Source organism: Lynx rufus, unplaced genomic scaffold (genome assembly GCF_022079265.1).
Source record: "Lynx rufus isolate CCGP_SWC_20201006 ecotype Redwood Valley unplaced genomic scaffold, mLynRuf1.p SCAF_7, whole genome shotgun sequence".
NCBI lineage: Eukaryota > Metazoa > Chordata > Mammalia > Carnivora > Felidae > Lynx > Lynx rufus.
The window spans coordinates 43,378,210-43,390,267 of record NW_025814889.1 but is presented as its reverse complement, the minus strand read 5'-3'; the positions used below and the strand labels follow the sequence as shown (position 1 = coordinate 43,390,267).

Genomic DNA, 12,058 nt, shown 5'->3' with positions numbered 1-12,058 from the left:
AAATCTTAACTGATTCCCTAAATAGCTCTTTCACTGAACTCCAATCAGTTTCTCCTTGGTTAAGATTTAAAAAAATCACCGTTGCTACGATAACCAATCAAATGTCCCACTATACCTCCAGAAAATTCAATGGCATTATCCAGTCTTGGAGATATCTTGATAACACAGTAGTTTTCCTAAGATTCCTAACCAAGTTTTGAGGAAAAGACTGATTAATTCTCCAATGTTTCTGCTATTTCCTACACCTATGAATACTTCCTTTTCAGGGTACCAAAGGCAGTTGAATTACAAGCACAAAGATGGTTCATACAGCACCTTTGGGGATTATGATAGTAGAAGTCAGGGAAACACTTGGTAAGATACTTATTTCCATATGCTCACTGTGGATTCATTCTATTTGGGAATTCTGGAGATATTGATTCTCTGATACCTGGAGTTGTTTCATGGAATGCGCTATCCTTTAAAACTCCACAAGCCTGTCATCGCTATCGTGTGATCTCACCAATTCATGTATGAACGCTCACCTGTTGCAATAGTAGAGTAAATAGCAGTAAAATAAAGATCCCCCAAAATGGAAATATAAGGCAGGAAGCATTGTAATGTGAATGGTAAGAGAAGAAGCTTCTATACTGTGTATTAAGGGAAGGAAGAGGGAAAGGACAGAAAGAGACTGTGATGTGATAAAGAATCATTTAGGAAATGGCAGTTTGGGTGACGGACAGCGTTGTCGGGCAAACATTTTGCACGAAAAAAAAGTGAAAAAAAAAGTGGAAAGTTCTTCATCAACTCTGAAGAAACCAGTTAAGTCGAGAGATTCAAGAAAGAACTCAGATAGTTGCTGCACAAACAAAAGAATATTTAGCGTGCACGTGTCCTGTCCCCACCAATTCCCCCAATGGTTGCTTCCACTGAGTTGTGAAGACCAAAGTCTGAATGCCGTTGCCCAAAATGAGCTTTGAACGTGAGATGGTCCTCATGTCTGTCTCTTCTGTGCTGGACAGGCTTACTGCATTTGTGCTCAAGTCCTTTGCTCAAGCCCGGTCGTACATTTTTGTGGAGAACTCGCACATCATGGATGCCCTCACTTGGCTCTCACAGAAGCAGAAGGAAAATGGTTGTTTCCAACGCTCCGGATCACTGCTAAACAATGCTATTAAGGTGGTGCCATTAATTTTGTTCTGGTCCCTGGAAATAGTCACATGTAGGGACAAAGATACTCCTACTGATTCCTCAGGTCTCGGTGACATAGATTTGAGGTAGGGCGGTAGGTTCTAAAAGCTTCTGCAACCTGACAACAAATCAGTAGTTTTTTAGGGAATTAAAATAGTGTGCGAAACGCCTCAGCATGTTACTAAGAGTGAGGGTGAGTGATTTGGAACTGATTCAAGAATTTTAGGGTGGAGGAGAAAGAGAGGAAAATCAATCATACTGCACAAGAAAAGATGCTTTCTGGTGAAAAGTGAGCAAGGGGAAAAGTAGAGTTAGCCAACTCCGGCTAATGAATAGTGGAATGTTTGAGTATCTCTGCCTGTGATCTTTACAGGGTGGGGTAGACGACGAAGTGACGCTCTCCGCCTACATCACCATTGCTCTGCTGGAGATGCCACTGCCTGTCACTGTATGTACCAGCACAGTCCCTATATCCTGTCTCACAAATATAAGGAATACAAATCACGAAATTATGAATCTCTGAGGACAATGAGTCGTGGTTTTTATGTTACTTAATTTTGGCATATTTTCACTGGCACATAAAAAACTAGATACTTTTGGAAGCCGCAGAGGAAATTATTCTCGGGTCAGAACCGTGATGTCACGTGACACATGGAGACTATTAATCCGGTGTTAGCCTGGAGACCGTTCATTAGCCTGGTTGTGCTAGATAAAGATCTTTTCTCATCTGTTTTAGCACCCTGTTGTCCGCAACGCTCTATTCTGCCTGGAAAGTGCCTGGAGATCCATCTCAGAGTCAGAGGCCCAAGGAAATCTTGTCTACACCAAAGCATTATTGGCCTATGCCTTTGCCCTAGCAGGAAACCAGGCCAAGCGAAGTGAGCTGCTTGAATCACTGGACAAAGATGCTGTGAAAGAAGGTAAGAGCTGCTACGGTGAAAGGAGGTAGAATTTACCTCCGGAATCACCAGTGATCAAAAGAAGGAAGAGAACCTATCATGACTATAGTACATCACATATATCACATTATATTATTATAATGATGATAAGAATAATTATCATTGATCCAACGCTTCAATTCTGTAGGTGACATGGAATATTCTTTCAGTTCACACATTGTAGACTCTGCAGCCCGACCTCTAATATCACACCAGTATGTAACAGACACAAAGAAAAAAAACTGTGATTTACTGGAAACGTAAATTGGCAAAGCGTTGCTTGATTGGCGGTTACTGTTTTTACACCGGCTCACCACGTGAGCTCTAACGCTAATGAATAGTCATGAATCAGATTTAAAAGTCATTCTTTAAGTTAAAGATCATACTCTTTCCCCTTTCAAAGATGAGTCGATCCACTGGCAGCGTCCTGGGAAAGTTCAAGAAGTTCCGTCGCTCTATTATCAACCCCGGGCTCCTTCTGTTGAAGTGGAGATGACCGCTTACTTGCTCCTTGCCTATCTTACTGCTCGGCCTACCCCATCTTCGGAAGATCTGTCTGTGGCTTCACGTATTGTGAAATGGATCACCAAGCAACAAAACCCCAATGGGGGCTTCTCCTCCACTCAGGTCTGTGGAGAGACCCTGGGAAGAAAAATAAATACCCGAATACATATGTAGACACAACCATATTCTAGGAGTTGGATAATTGGATAATATTTCTAATTCATACTTTCTCCATTCCTCCATCAGCAGAAGGGTTCCAGCCCCCTGTCTTAATATATTCATTACTGTGCTGCCCTTTGTACAGTCTTTCTTATCTTCTCTCCTTAGTGGACCCCCAACTGTAAAATAGATCAATCTTTTTAACGCAATGTTTCATAAAATTACTTCCTCGTTAAAGTAAATCTTTTTTTCACCCAAAGACTAGAAATCGTCTTTTATTCAAAACATTTCCTCTCCCCAGTAAACACGAAGACTCCTATCTGCTTGGGCTGATCCCTTTGCTTTTTTCTGGAATTGGCTCCCTCCTTTTTCTGTGTCTTCCCACCCTGGTAGTCCCTGATGCCCCTCTTCTGTCTATATAAACCCTTCTCATGATTCATCCATACTCTTATGTCTAACATTCTTCACAGTCTCCTCTGACTATCTAGCTCCAATTTCTTCCCCTTTCTTCGAATGTGTCCACATGTATTATTATATAAATTTATAAATTATCGAGATAACCTCTGCTTTATGTCAAATATCTGGGTTGAATTTCCATGTGTTGAGTGTAAATTACTCGAATGGGGAAACTTTTTAATGTCCCCCCCCACCAAGTACATAGACTAGTTTATGATTAATAACAGGTCTGCGTTTGTCACTAAATAACTCCGAGAGAGAGTAGGGTTGATATGATTTACATCCAGTATGATTTTGGTACCTTCTCTCCCGTGATTTCTGCCCCATCTCTTTTCAGGACACAGTGGTAGCGCTTCAAGCCCTGTCCAAATATGGAGCCGCAACGTTCAGTAAAATGGAGAAAGCCGCTGTAGTCACTGTCAAGTCTTCGGAGACCTTCTCGGAAAAATTCCAAGTACACGATGCCAATCGCCTGTTGCTTCAGGACATCAGGTTGCCAGAGATTCCAGGGGAGTACAGCACGACCGTGTCAGGATCAGGATGTGTGTACCTCCAGGTGAGACTACCAGGGCGTAAGGGAAAAGTCTCAAGAATTAGATACGAACCTCCAAATGGAAAAAGGCATGTGGGCTAAGAAGAGATATGAATCATCTAGAAGAGACAGACTATTAAAGTGCAAAGATAAGGGATGTTTTTAAATTTGTTTTAGACATCCTTGAGATATAATGTCCTGCCCAAGAAAGAAGGGAAAGTTCCCTTCGCTCTGAAGGTTGATACTCTCCCCAAGAATTGTGATGGCATAGAAGCTCACAGGAAACTCCAGATTCACATCAACATTAGGTAAATCCTTGTGTAGGTAAGACCCTTAGTAGAATATTGAGAAACCGATTTTCTTGTGCCGGGAACTTCCGTTGTCCAAGATCACACGTTGTGAATGTGTAATTCTTGCAATATTTACTAGCGAGAAAATGTTCTTCACTCTTGCTGAAAAGCCTTAACATTGAGAACATGATGTTGCCATGCCTGCAGAGTGTGAGTTCATAATGGTGGGTTTTCCAAACAACAATAGCAGAAGCAAATAGAGTAGATGGGGAAGCTGCGTGGTGGTTAAGGATAGAAAACACCAGAAATAAAAGAGAAGGGGAGACTTCTGTCTTGAACAAACTCCAAAGGATTTTGTTTGAATGCCTTCTCCCGATGCCTTGACTTTGTAGTTACACTGGAGAACGTCCAAGCTCCAACATGGCCATTGTTGACGTGAAGATGATATCAGGCTTCATACCTGTGAAATCATCAGTGAAAAAGGTAAGCCCTATATCCCTTACAGATATCCAAGTCATGATAAATACTGACATTTGTGCTTGTCAATTTTATTTTACTGATTCAGTTTTACTTTATTTTACTGATTCAATTTTCAAGAGGTGTACTCCCTCAAACTTACTTCCCTAGAGTGTGCTTACGTCATTTTAATAGTGAATCATCCCTCTTATGTGGTATCAGGTATAAGACGTAAGTCCTAGACATGGTGAATAAGGCGCCAGCAGGCCCGGAGACATCTAGATATGTGGAGAGGTATTGAATTATCTTCCAATCGTGTATGTTAAAAGGGGAAAATATATCACATATATACACATGTATATGATATAAAAAGATGCCACAGAGAGAGAGAGAGAGAAATGTGATACTCTCCCTTTTTCTTTTTATATGTAAAGGATAATTCTCTCTCATATATTATGAAAATATGTATGTTATGGATAGATTAGTTAGATGACAGATTGACAGGTAATAGATACAGAGATACAGAGGTATAAATAATGGTAGATAATATAGAAAGGGCTTAATACATATTACTATATTCCTGAAGAAATCACCATTAGCAATTTGGATGTTTCCGAGCAGCCCATTGGATCATAAATACCTGAAAAGTACTCTCAGCCTGGAATTTCCTCATCTCATATATCTGCCTTATGGTCTTGATCAACAGCTCCAAGAAAAGCCTCAGATTCAAAGGACTGAAGTGAGCACCAACCATGTCCTGATTTACTTTGAAGAGGTGAGATTCTGTAGACTCTGCCAGATCCGGGAACACTACTAGAGGTTCCAACACACCAATCCGGATCCTAGATAATAATGTTTTTCAGACACCCAGGTGAAGGAGGCTGAACCAGTCAACAAAGTTCAAGCTTACTACATTTCACTGTCCATAGAATCATCTTTTTTGTCCTTCCTGTATCTGTCACTGAGTCCCAAAATGCCATTCTCTCCAAAGGTTTTGTTACAGACGGATACCGTAACCATAAGATTTGATGATATTGTAGGAAGAGAGGATGGTAACTGGTAACTAAGTTAATCTTGGATTCCAATTTGGTTTTCCTGTCTCCCCAGCTAACCAATCAGACCCTGAGTTTCTCCTTCTCAGTGGAACAAGACATCCAAGTAAACAATTTAAAACCAGCTACTGTAAAAGCCTATGATTATTATGAGACAGGTAAGTGGGATTCATACATGCTGAACCTTAAAAAGAAAGAACTAACCTGGTAAAGGGTCACCTTAACTGAAACAAAACTGCGCAGTCTTTCCCTGGAGGAAGAAGTGACTCTGCGGTCATTGGATAGGTACAGCTCCAATAAGAAGAGCAGGGCTGCGAAGGGGGCTACCCGGTGTCCAAAGAAAGACAGCCTTCCATTTGTGAAACCTGGCCCTGAATTCTGTATCCAAGCCCACCTTCTTCTTCCTCCCCTCTCCACCAATCCTACATGGTTTAGCACAGTTCTCAGTTTACCGCTTATTTGTAAGTAACTGCCCAGATGCCTGTTTACTGGAGGTCTTCACTCTTTCTGTCTTCTCATTTTGTGTTTCAGAGGAATTCACTATTGAAGAGTACAGTGACCCCTGCAGTGCTGGTAAAGTATAAACAGTAAAATCTAGTGCCAACATGAAAAAAAAAAAAAAAAAAGCACCTGTCATCTGCATAAGGCTGTCGCTTGAGTCTATCCTTATCATATTATAAAAGTCCATGGTGTGGCATTTATGAAGCAAACTGTTTCAAATGTATTATCAAATTTCTCAGTAAGAAAAACATGCATGTAAAGTATAATTTCTGAATCTGGGAGTACTTGTTTGCAGATGAATCCAGGAATTTGCCACAGATGAAAACTAAATCATCCAATATTTAGTTTACATTGTATACCCAATGGTGATATATTTGTCACCTATGACATTTTTAGGATGTTTCTACACTTATACCATTTAAGGTCAGGAAATTTTTCCCTGTAACCATCCATATAGCACAGCAGAAGAGATAGGACCTACAAGAATTTCCCTTAGGCTGGTCAACGGTGTTCATCTTTGACAATGTAACACTTGCTTTGAGACCTTCAGTTTTCCATTCTAAAATTGGCGGGGGGCGGAGGTGGGGGGGAACAAGAACATCCTTATCATTGAAAGTAATTAAAATTTACTACATTTGAATATTTATGATTGAAATATGAAAATTATTCCTTTAGTAGATGACAGAATTTCCCTAATTTTCCTACCTTTTATTCTACTGTTTAGAATCTGAACACAGAAGTGTTTAAAAATGGAAACTTGTGGACCTCATCAGATGATCTTCTCTAGCAGTGAAGAACAAAGATTGATCAGCAGAAAATATAGAGAAACAGGAGACAGGAATCGGAATACATAAAATTTGTATGTGGAATAAATTTATGACGTATACACATCTACAATTTCTTTTGTTCTTTATCAATGTTACATTTCCCGTCTGAAATCTGTATCTATTCCCCATAACATTTTTAAAAACACTATTAAAGCTCTACAAAAAGCTGCGCTCAAAACACTATAGATAAATCAAAATGGAATTCCAAAAAGTGTTCAGATAACCCACAGGAAGGTAGGGTAAAGACAGCAATGTTTCCAAATATTGAAAACATCCAAAATGTCCATCAGTAGGTGAATGGTTATATTAACTGTGGTGCATTCATGCCGTGGAATACTACTCAGCAATAAAATGGAACAAACTACCGATTTACACAATAATTTGAACGGATCTCAAAAATATTACGCTGAATGAAAATACAGCCAATTTCAAAAGGTCATAGTGCATGTTTCCTTTTGTCTAACATTACTGAAATGACAAAATGATAGAAATGGAAAACAAATCAGTGGTTTCCAGGGGTTATGGATGGTAAGGCAAGGGAGAATTGGCATGACTATAAAGGGCTAGCTTTAGACAGATCTTTGGGTTGATGAAATCCTGTGTGTGTTTCCTTCACAAGTAAAATTTTTGAATTTGTGGAGCTTAATAAAATACAGCTTTTAATAACTATTATGGCTGGTCCATCTCATTTCTCTGTTTGCATCTTTTCTTTGCAATACTGCTTATTATTTACTCCAGGTAAAACCTTAAAATCCTTTGTGAAGTTAATTATCTCCCTAGTCTTACTGGGTACTATTTAGTGTTGCATTGAATATTAAGCGATTTCTAATGATTCTGAAAGTCAACATTTTACAATATTTAGCCTTCCCTATTCAGGCACAGTTTATCTTCATTTATTCAATTCACAAGAAAGTGAATTTTGAATTCGATTTACTCTCTGATTTTGGACTGAACTACAAAGTTAAAATTAGAGGTTGACTTCATAAATATATATAGTGTGATAAGATAAAAGCATGAAGTGGGACGCCTGGGCGGCTCAATCAGTTAAAGCACCCAACTCTTGATTTTGGCTCAGGTCATGATCTCATGGTTTGTGAGATCCAGCCCCGTGTCAGGCTCTTCACTGACAGAGTAAAGCCTGCTCGGGATTCTCCTTCTCCCTCTGTCTCTCTGCTCCTCCTCTGCTTGTGCTCTCCCTCTCTCTCAAAATAAATATTTTTTAAAAATAAAAATAAAAAATAAAAGCATAAAACAATGTATATACATGGAGACAAATTAAAAGATAAATGCAAGAATAAGATTACGAGGGGCTCCCGGGTGGCTCGGTCGGTTAAGTCTGACTCCGGCTGGGGTCATCCTCTCACAGTTCGCGGGTTCGAGCCCTGCATGGGGCTCACCTGAGAGTGCAGAGCTTGCTTGGGATTCTCTCTCTCACTCTCTCTCTCCCCTCCTCTCCCCAAGCTCATGCTTTCTCTCTCTCTCAGAATAAATAAACTTAAAAAAAAGAATACGATTACAAGATAATGAAAGACTAGAAACCGTTGAAAGATTTTAAAGCGAGAGAATATTTCAGACTTGCATTCTGAGAGTTCACCTCCTTGGCAAAGGGAAGAAAGGAGCTTTTGCTGATGTCCAAATACACAGGCCATTTGTGTACAGCCAGGCTATCTTCTTCATGCCTAATCACATGGTTTAGCACACATATCTCTCTTCCACACTTCTACACACTTCATATAAAACAAACTAAAAGATTATTTTCCTCTCATCTCCGAATCAGATCTCTTTGAAAATGAAACCTGTATCTTAATCATGCCTGCGGCCTATTCGCTTAACACAGTGCTGTGAATATCGTAGGCTCTCAGCAAAACAGAAGTGTGACTGAACAGGTCATTGAGTGAGCCTGTTCCCAAACGTGGGTACGTGCAAGATAAATGGAGTAACACAAAGGTGTTGGAATACATCAGGAAAGAAAATGCACTAGAAAGATCATTTCACCCCAAGCTGAGTTGAATTGCTTAATGTGTCACAAATGTGTTACGGAAAAGATTTTCATACTTTTCCCAAGTCAAGTAGATGAGGAGAACAAGGAATTTGGCTTATTTATGAACACCTTAAAACTTGTTTAAAAGTACCTTTTATGCATTCACTGAGCTCAAAGAGGAAAATTAGCGCCTCTGGCTTGCGAAACTAGCTGTCAGCAATCATCAAAGGGGTAAAGACACATCATCTCTGTTGTGGGTTGAATTGTGTCCCCCCAAGAAGATACGTTGAAGTCCCAATCCCTGGTACCTGTGAATGTTACCTTATCTGGAAATAGGGAATATCTGTATCTGGAAATACATCTGCAGATGTGATTTAGATGTAAGTTAAGACGAGGAGCACCGGGGTGGCTCGTTCGGGGTTAAGCGTCTGAGCTCAGGTCGTGACCTCGCGGTTTGTGAGTTCAAGCACCACATGGGACTCTGCGCTGACGGTTGGGAGCCTGGAGCCTGCCTCAGATTCTGTATCTCCCTCTCTCTCTGCTCCTCCCCTGCTTGCTGGCGGTCTCTCTCCCTCTGTCTCAAAGAAATACACAAACAAACATACATTAAAAAAGAAAGGTGGAAATTAAGAGGAGATCAGACTGTGGTAAGGATGGACCCTTTATCCAACACTGCTGTTGTTCCATAAGAAAAGGTGACGATATACAGAGGCAAACATGCACAGAGGGAAGACGATGCCAGACTTGCAGGAAAAATGCCACGTGGTGATGGAGCAGGGACACAAATACCAGGACTGCTGGCAACCAATGAAGCTAAGACAATGGCATGGAAGAGATTGCCCCCGAAAGCATTTGGAAGGTGCATGGCCGCGGTCGGTCAATACCTCGATTTGTGACTTCTAGCCTCCAGAACAAATTACCATTGTTTTAAGCCACACAGTGTGTGGTAGTTTGTCATGGCCGTTGTAGGAAACTGCTGTAGTGTCCCGGGGTCTAGTTTTTCACGTTTAGCTTTCTGCCATGTTGACAGCTTCTCTCATAAAAGATGAATCAGTTCTTGTTATTAAAGTTCTCCAGGAGGAAGTTCTTGTAGATTTCTCCTGTGGTCATAAGGAAAATAAAATGATCCGAAATAAAAATAAAGGAACCCATGGGTCATTCATATTACTTGACTTCAAGGCACATTTGGGTGAAAATGCTGGAAGATTTTAATCGGTTCTGGTACACTCCCTCAAGAAATATTCGATTGGTTCTTAATACAACACAGAAGTACTGTTGTAGACCTTTCTTCTTCGTGATTCTAAAAATATAAAGAAGTCACTGTTATTTAAATGGTAATAGTGTGCAAAATATCCTTATGCTTTTCACTTAATTCCCTCAGGCATTTTTCTTATAACATTGAGGAATCCGAATTCATGAGATAACATTAAAGAACACTCAAGCCACTAACTGCACAAGCTCTGCAAGGATTCACGTTATGGTTGAACACAGCTTCGCCTGAAAAAATCTGTACCAAGATGTAATGTGTACTTAATCTGACAAAATGAAACTTGTCATGTTCAGTAAATGATCTTTGATTACCCAAACTCTGTTAATATATAAGCCACACAAAAGACTTTCATCCTCAGCAGGCTTAGCTATCATTTGGCCTAAAGGTTCTCTCTTCAAAGACAGTGAGCAGCCGAATATAAAATTAAACTGCCTCTTGGTTATCAGCTATCGAAAAAGAAAAGATTAAAGATAAAAGGGAATGCTTTTCCCAATTTGTGTAAAATAAAACAGCACCCTCTCTGGAAATTTTTTTATAATTTATACTGGGACTCATAGATGGATATTATTAACTCTGCTATCTCCTTATTTTACAAACTGTCAAAGTGTAACTTTCAAAAAGAAAATATATATATTCATATACTTGTAACTTATATTCTGAGGCAACCATAAACTGAACACAGTGTCTAAGATCTTATTTAACCTATTAATTAAGTAACCAGTAAAATGTTATAACAAGTCCAAAAAGCTAGGAAACTTACAAACAATTTTTTAAAAACTGTTAGGAGAAGAATGATGGGTTATGTACAAAACTAAATAATGTAAAACAAGCCATACAATCTTAGGGGTTATCTGTTCCACTGGGCAGAAGTTATTTGCGTGTGTACCTAACAAAAATCAACAAGTAACCTCACTGAGTCTAGAGCCTTTCATTTGTAGTAAATAACAAAATGAACTGAGCATATGCCCCTGGATAATCTTTAGGTGGTCCTTGACCCCAAGTTGTATAGAAAGAATGTGCTACTCCCCATTTTTGCCTTGCTGCTGAGTTTCTGATAGTTTTTCTGACGGTCTCCCCTCTACAAAATTATTCTTGATTAAAAAAAAAAAAAAGAAGTGGCCATCTTATCAGGTTCGTACTCTGTTTTCACAAGTGCCCAGGAGGGTTAATGAGCCATGTAGGCCTCCTTGGGTTTGTCAGAAAATCTTGAGCCTTCAGTATTAAACAGCTATTAAAGCCACATAACTAACTTCTGTCCAGCAGCTTTCATAAGGAATCTTGGCTTAGACTTTTAAAAACCTCCATGACTTATTATTTCCCCTATAGTACCTACAACGTTAGATGAATTCCTTTCACCTAAAAGTCCCCCAAATTCCAAGATATTTGGCTTGCCAGGGAATGATCTTATTTATTCTTGTGAGATTGAAGCCCTATAAGTCAGGTACCAGGTCAGTTTCACGAGAGAACTTTGTAGGCACCACTGGTATTTCTCAGTAGCGAACGTATCATGTCTGATTAAATGAGAATTATTTTCAAATATTATTGCTCCAAGTATGACTTGATTACACAATCAACCTGTCCAACTATATCCACGTTAAAAGAAAACAGCAAATTCTTATTAAACTATGCAATCAATGCTTGCCGTGCAAAGTATAAAGATTCAGTCAAAGTATGTGTTTGAATTCTAAGGGTATCAGTGGGAATCAGCTATCATCTTTAAATGTTTTGTTTCCATCCACGGAAATAAAATCTACTAAATTAGGGGTTAGGTATAAATAAGGTAAAAAGAGTGAGAAAAAAACTTTTCCTATATTTGTTTAAAATACAACATTAAAATAATACCTACCTACCATATTCCAAAGAGATAACCACATTTTAATTTCCCTCTTTGGTTTAGTCAATCCTAGTAATTCTCATTCTGC

At 39.4% G+C, this 12,058-nt stretch overlaps 1 protein-coding gene across 1 annotated transcript in view; it reads left to right on the top strand.

Annotated features, from left to right (window-relative positions):
* LOC124501851 (pregnancy zone protein-like) overlaps window positions 1-6,141 on the top strand; it is a 46,250-nt gene extending 40,109 nt beyond the window's left edge. Inside the window, exons 25-35 of the mRNA XM_047066316.1 lie at window positions 267-354; window positions 1,002-1,158; window positions 1,544-1,618; window positions 1,907-2,090; window positions 2,512-2,735; window positions 3,565-3,783; window positions 3,937-4,067; window positions 4,442-4,532; window positions 5,212-5,280; window positions 5,613-5,715; window positions 6,089-6,141. Of these exons, the coding sequence (XP_046922272.1) occupies window positions 267-354; window positions 1,002-1,158; window positions 1,544-1,618; window positions 1,907-2,090; window positions 2,512-2,735; window positions 3,565-3,783; window positions 3,937-4,067; window positions 4,442-4,532; window positions 5,212-5,280; window positions 5,613-5,715; window positions 6,089-6,141 (1,394 nt within the window). The remainder of the gene's footprint in view (window positions 1-266; window positions 355-1,001; window positions 1,159-1,543; window positions 1,619-1,906; window positions 2,091-2,511; window positions 2,736-3,564; window positions 3,784-3,936; window positions 4,068-4,441; window positions 4,533-5,211; window positions 5,281-5,612; window positions 5,716-6,088) is intronic.
* Window positions 6,142-12,058: the final 5,917 nt, after the last annotated feature.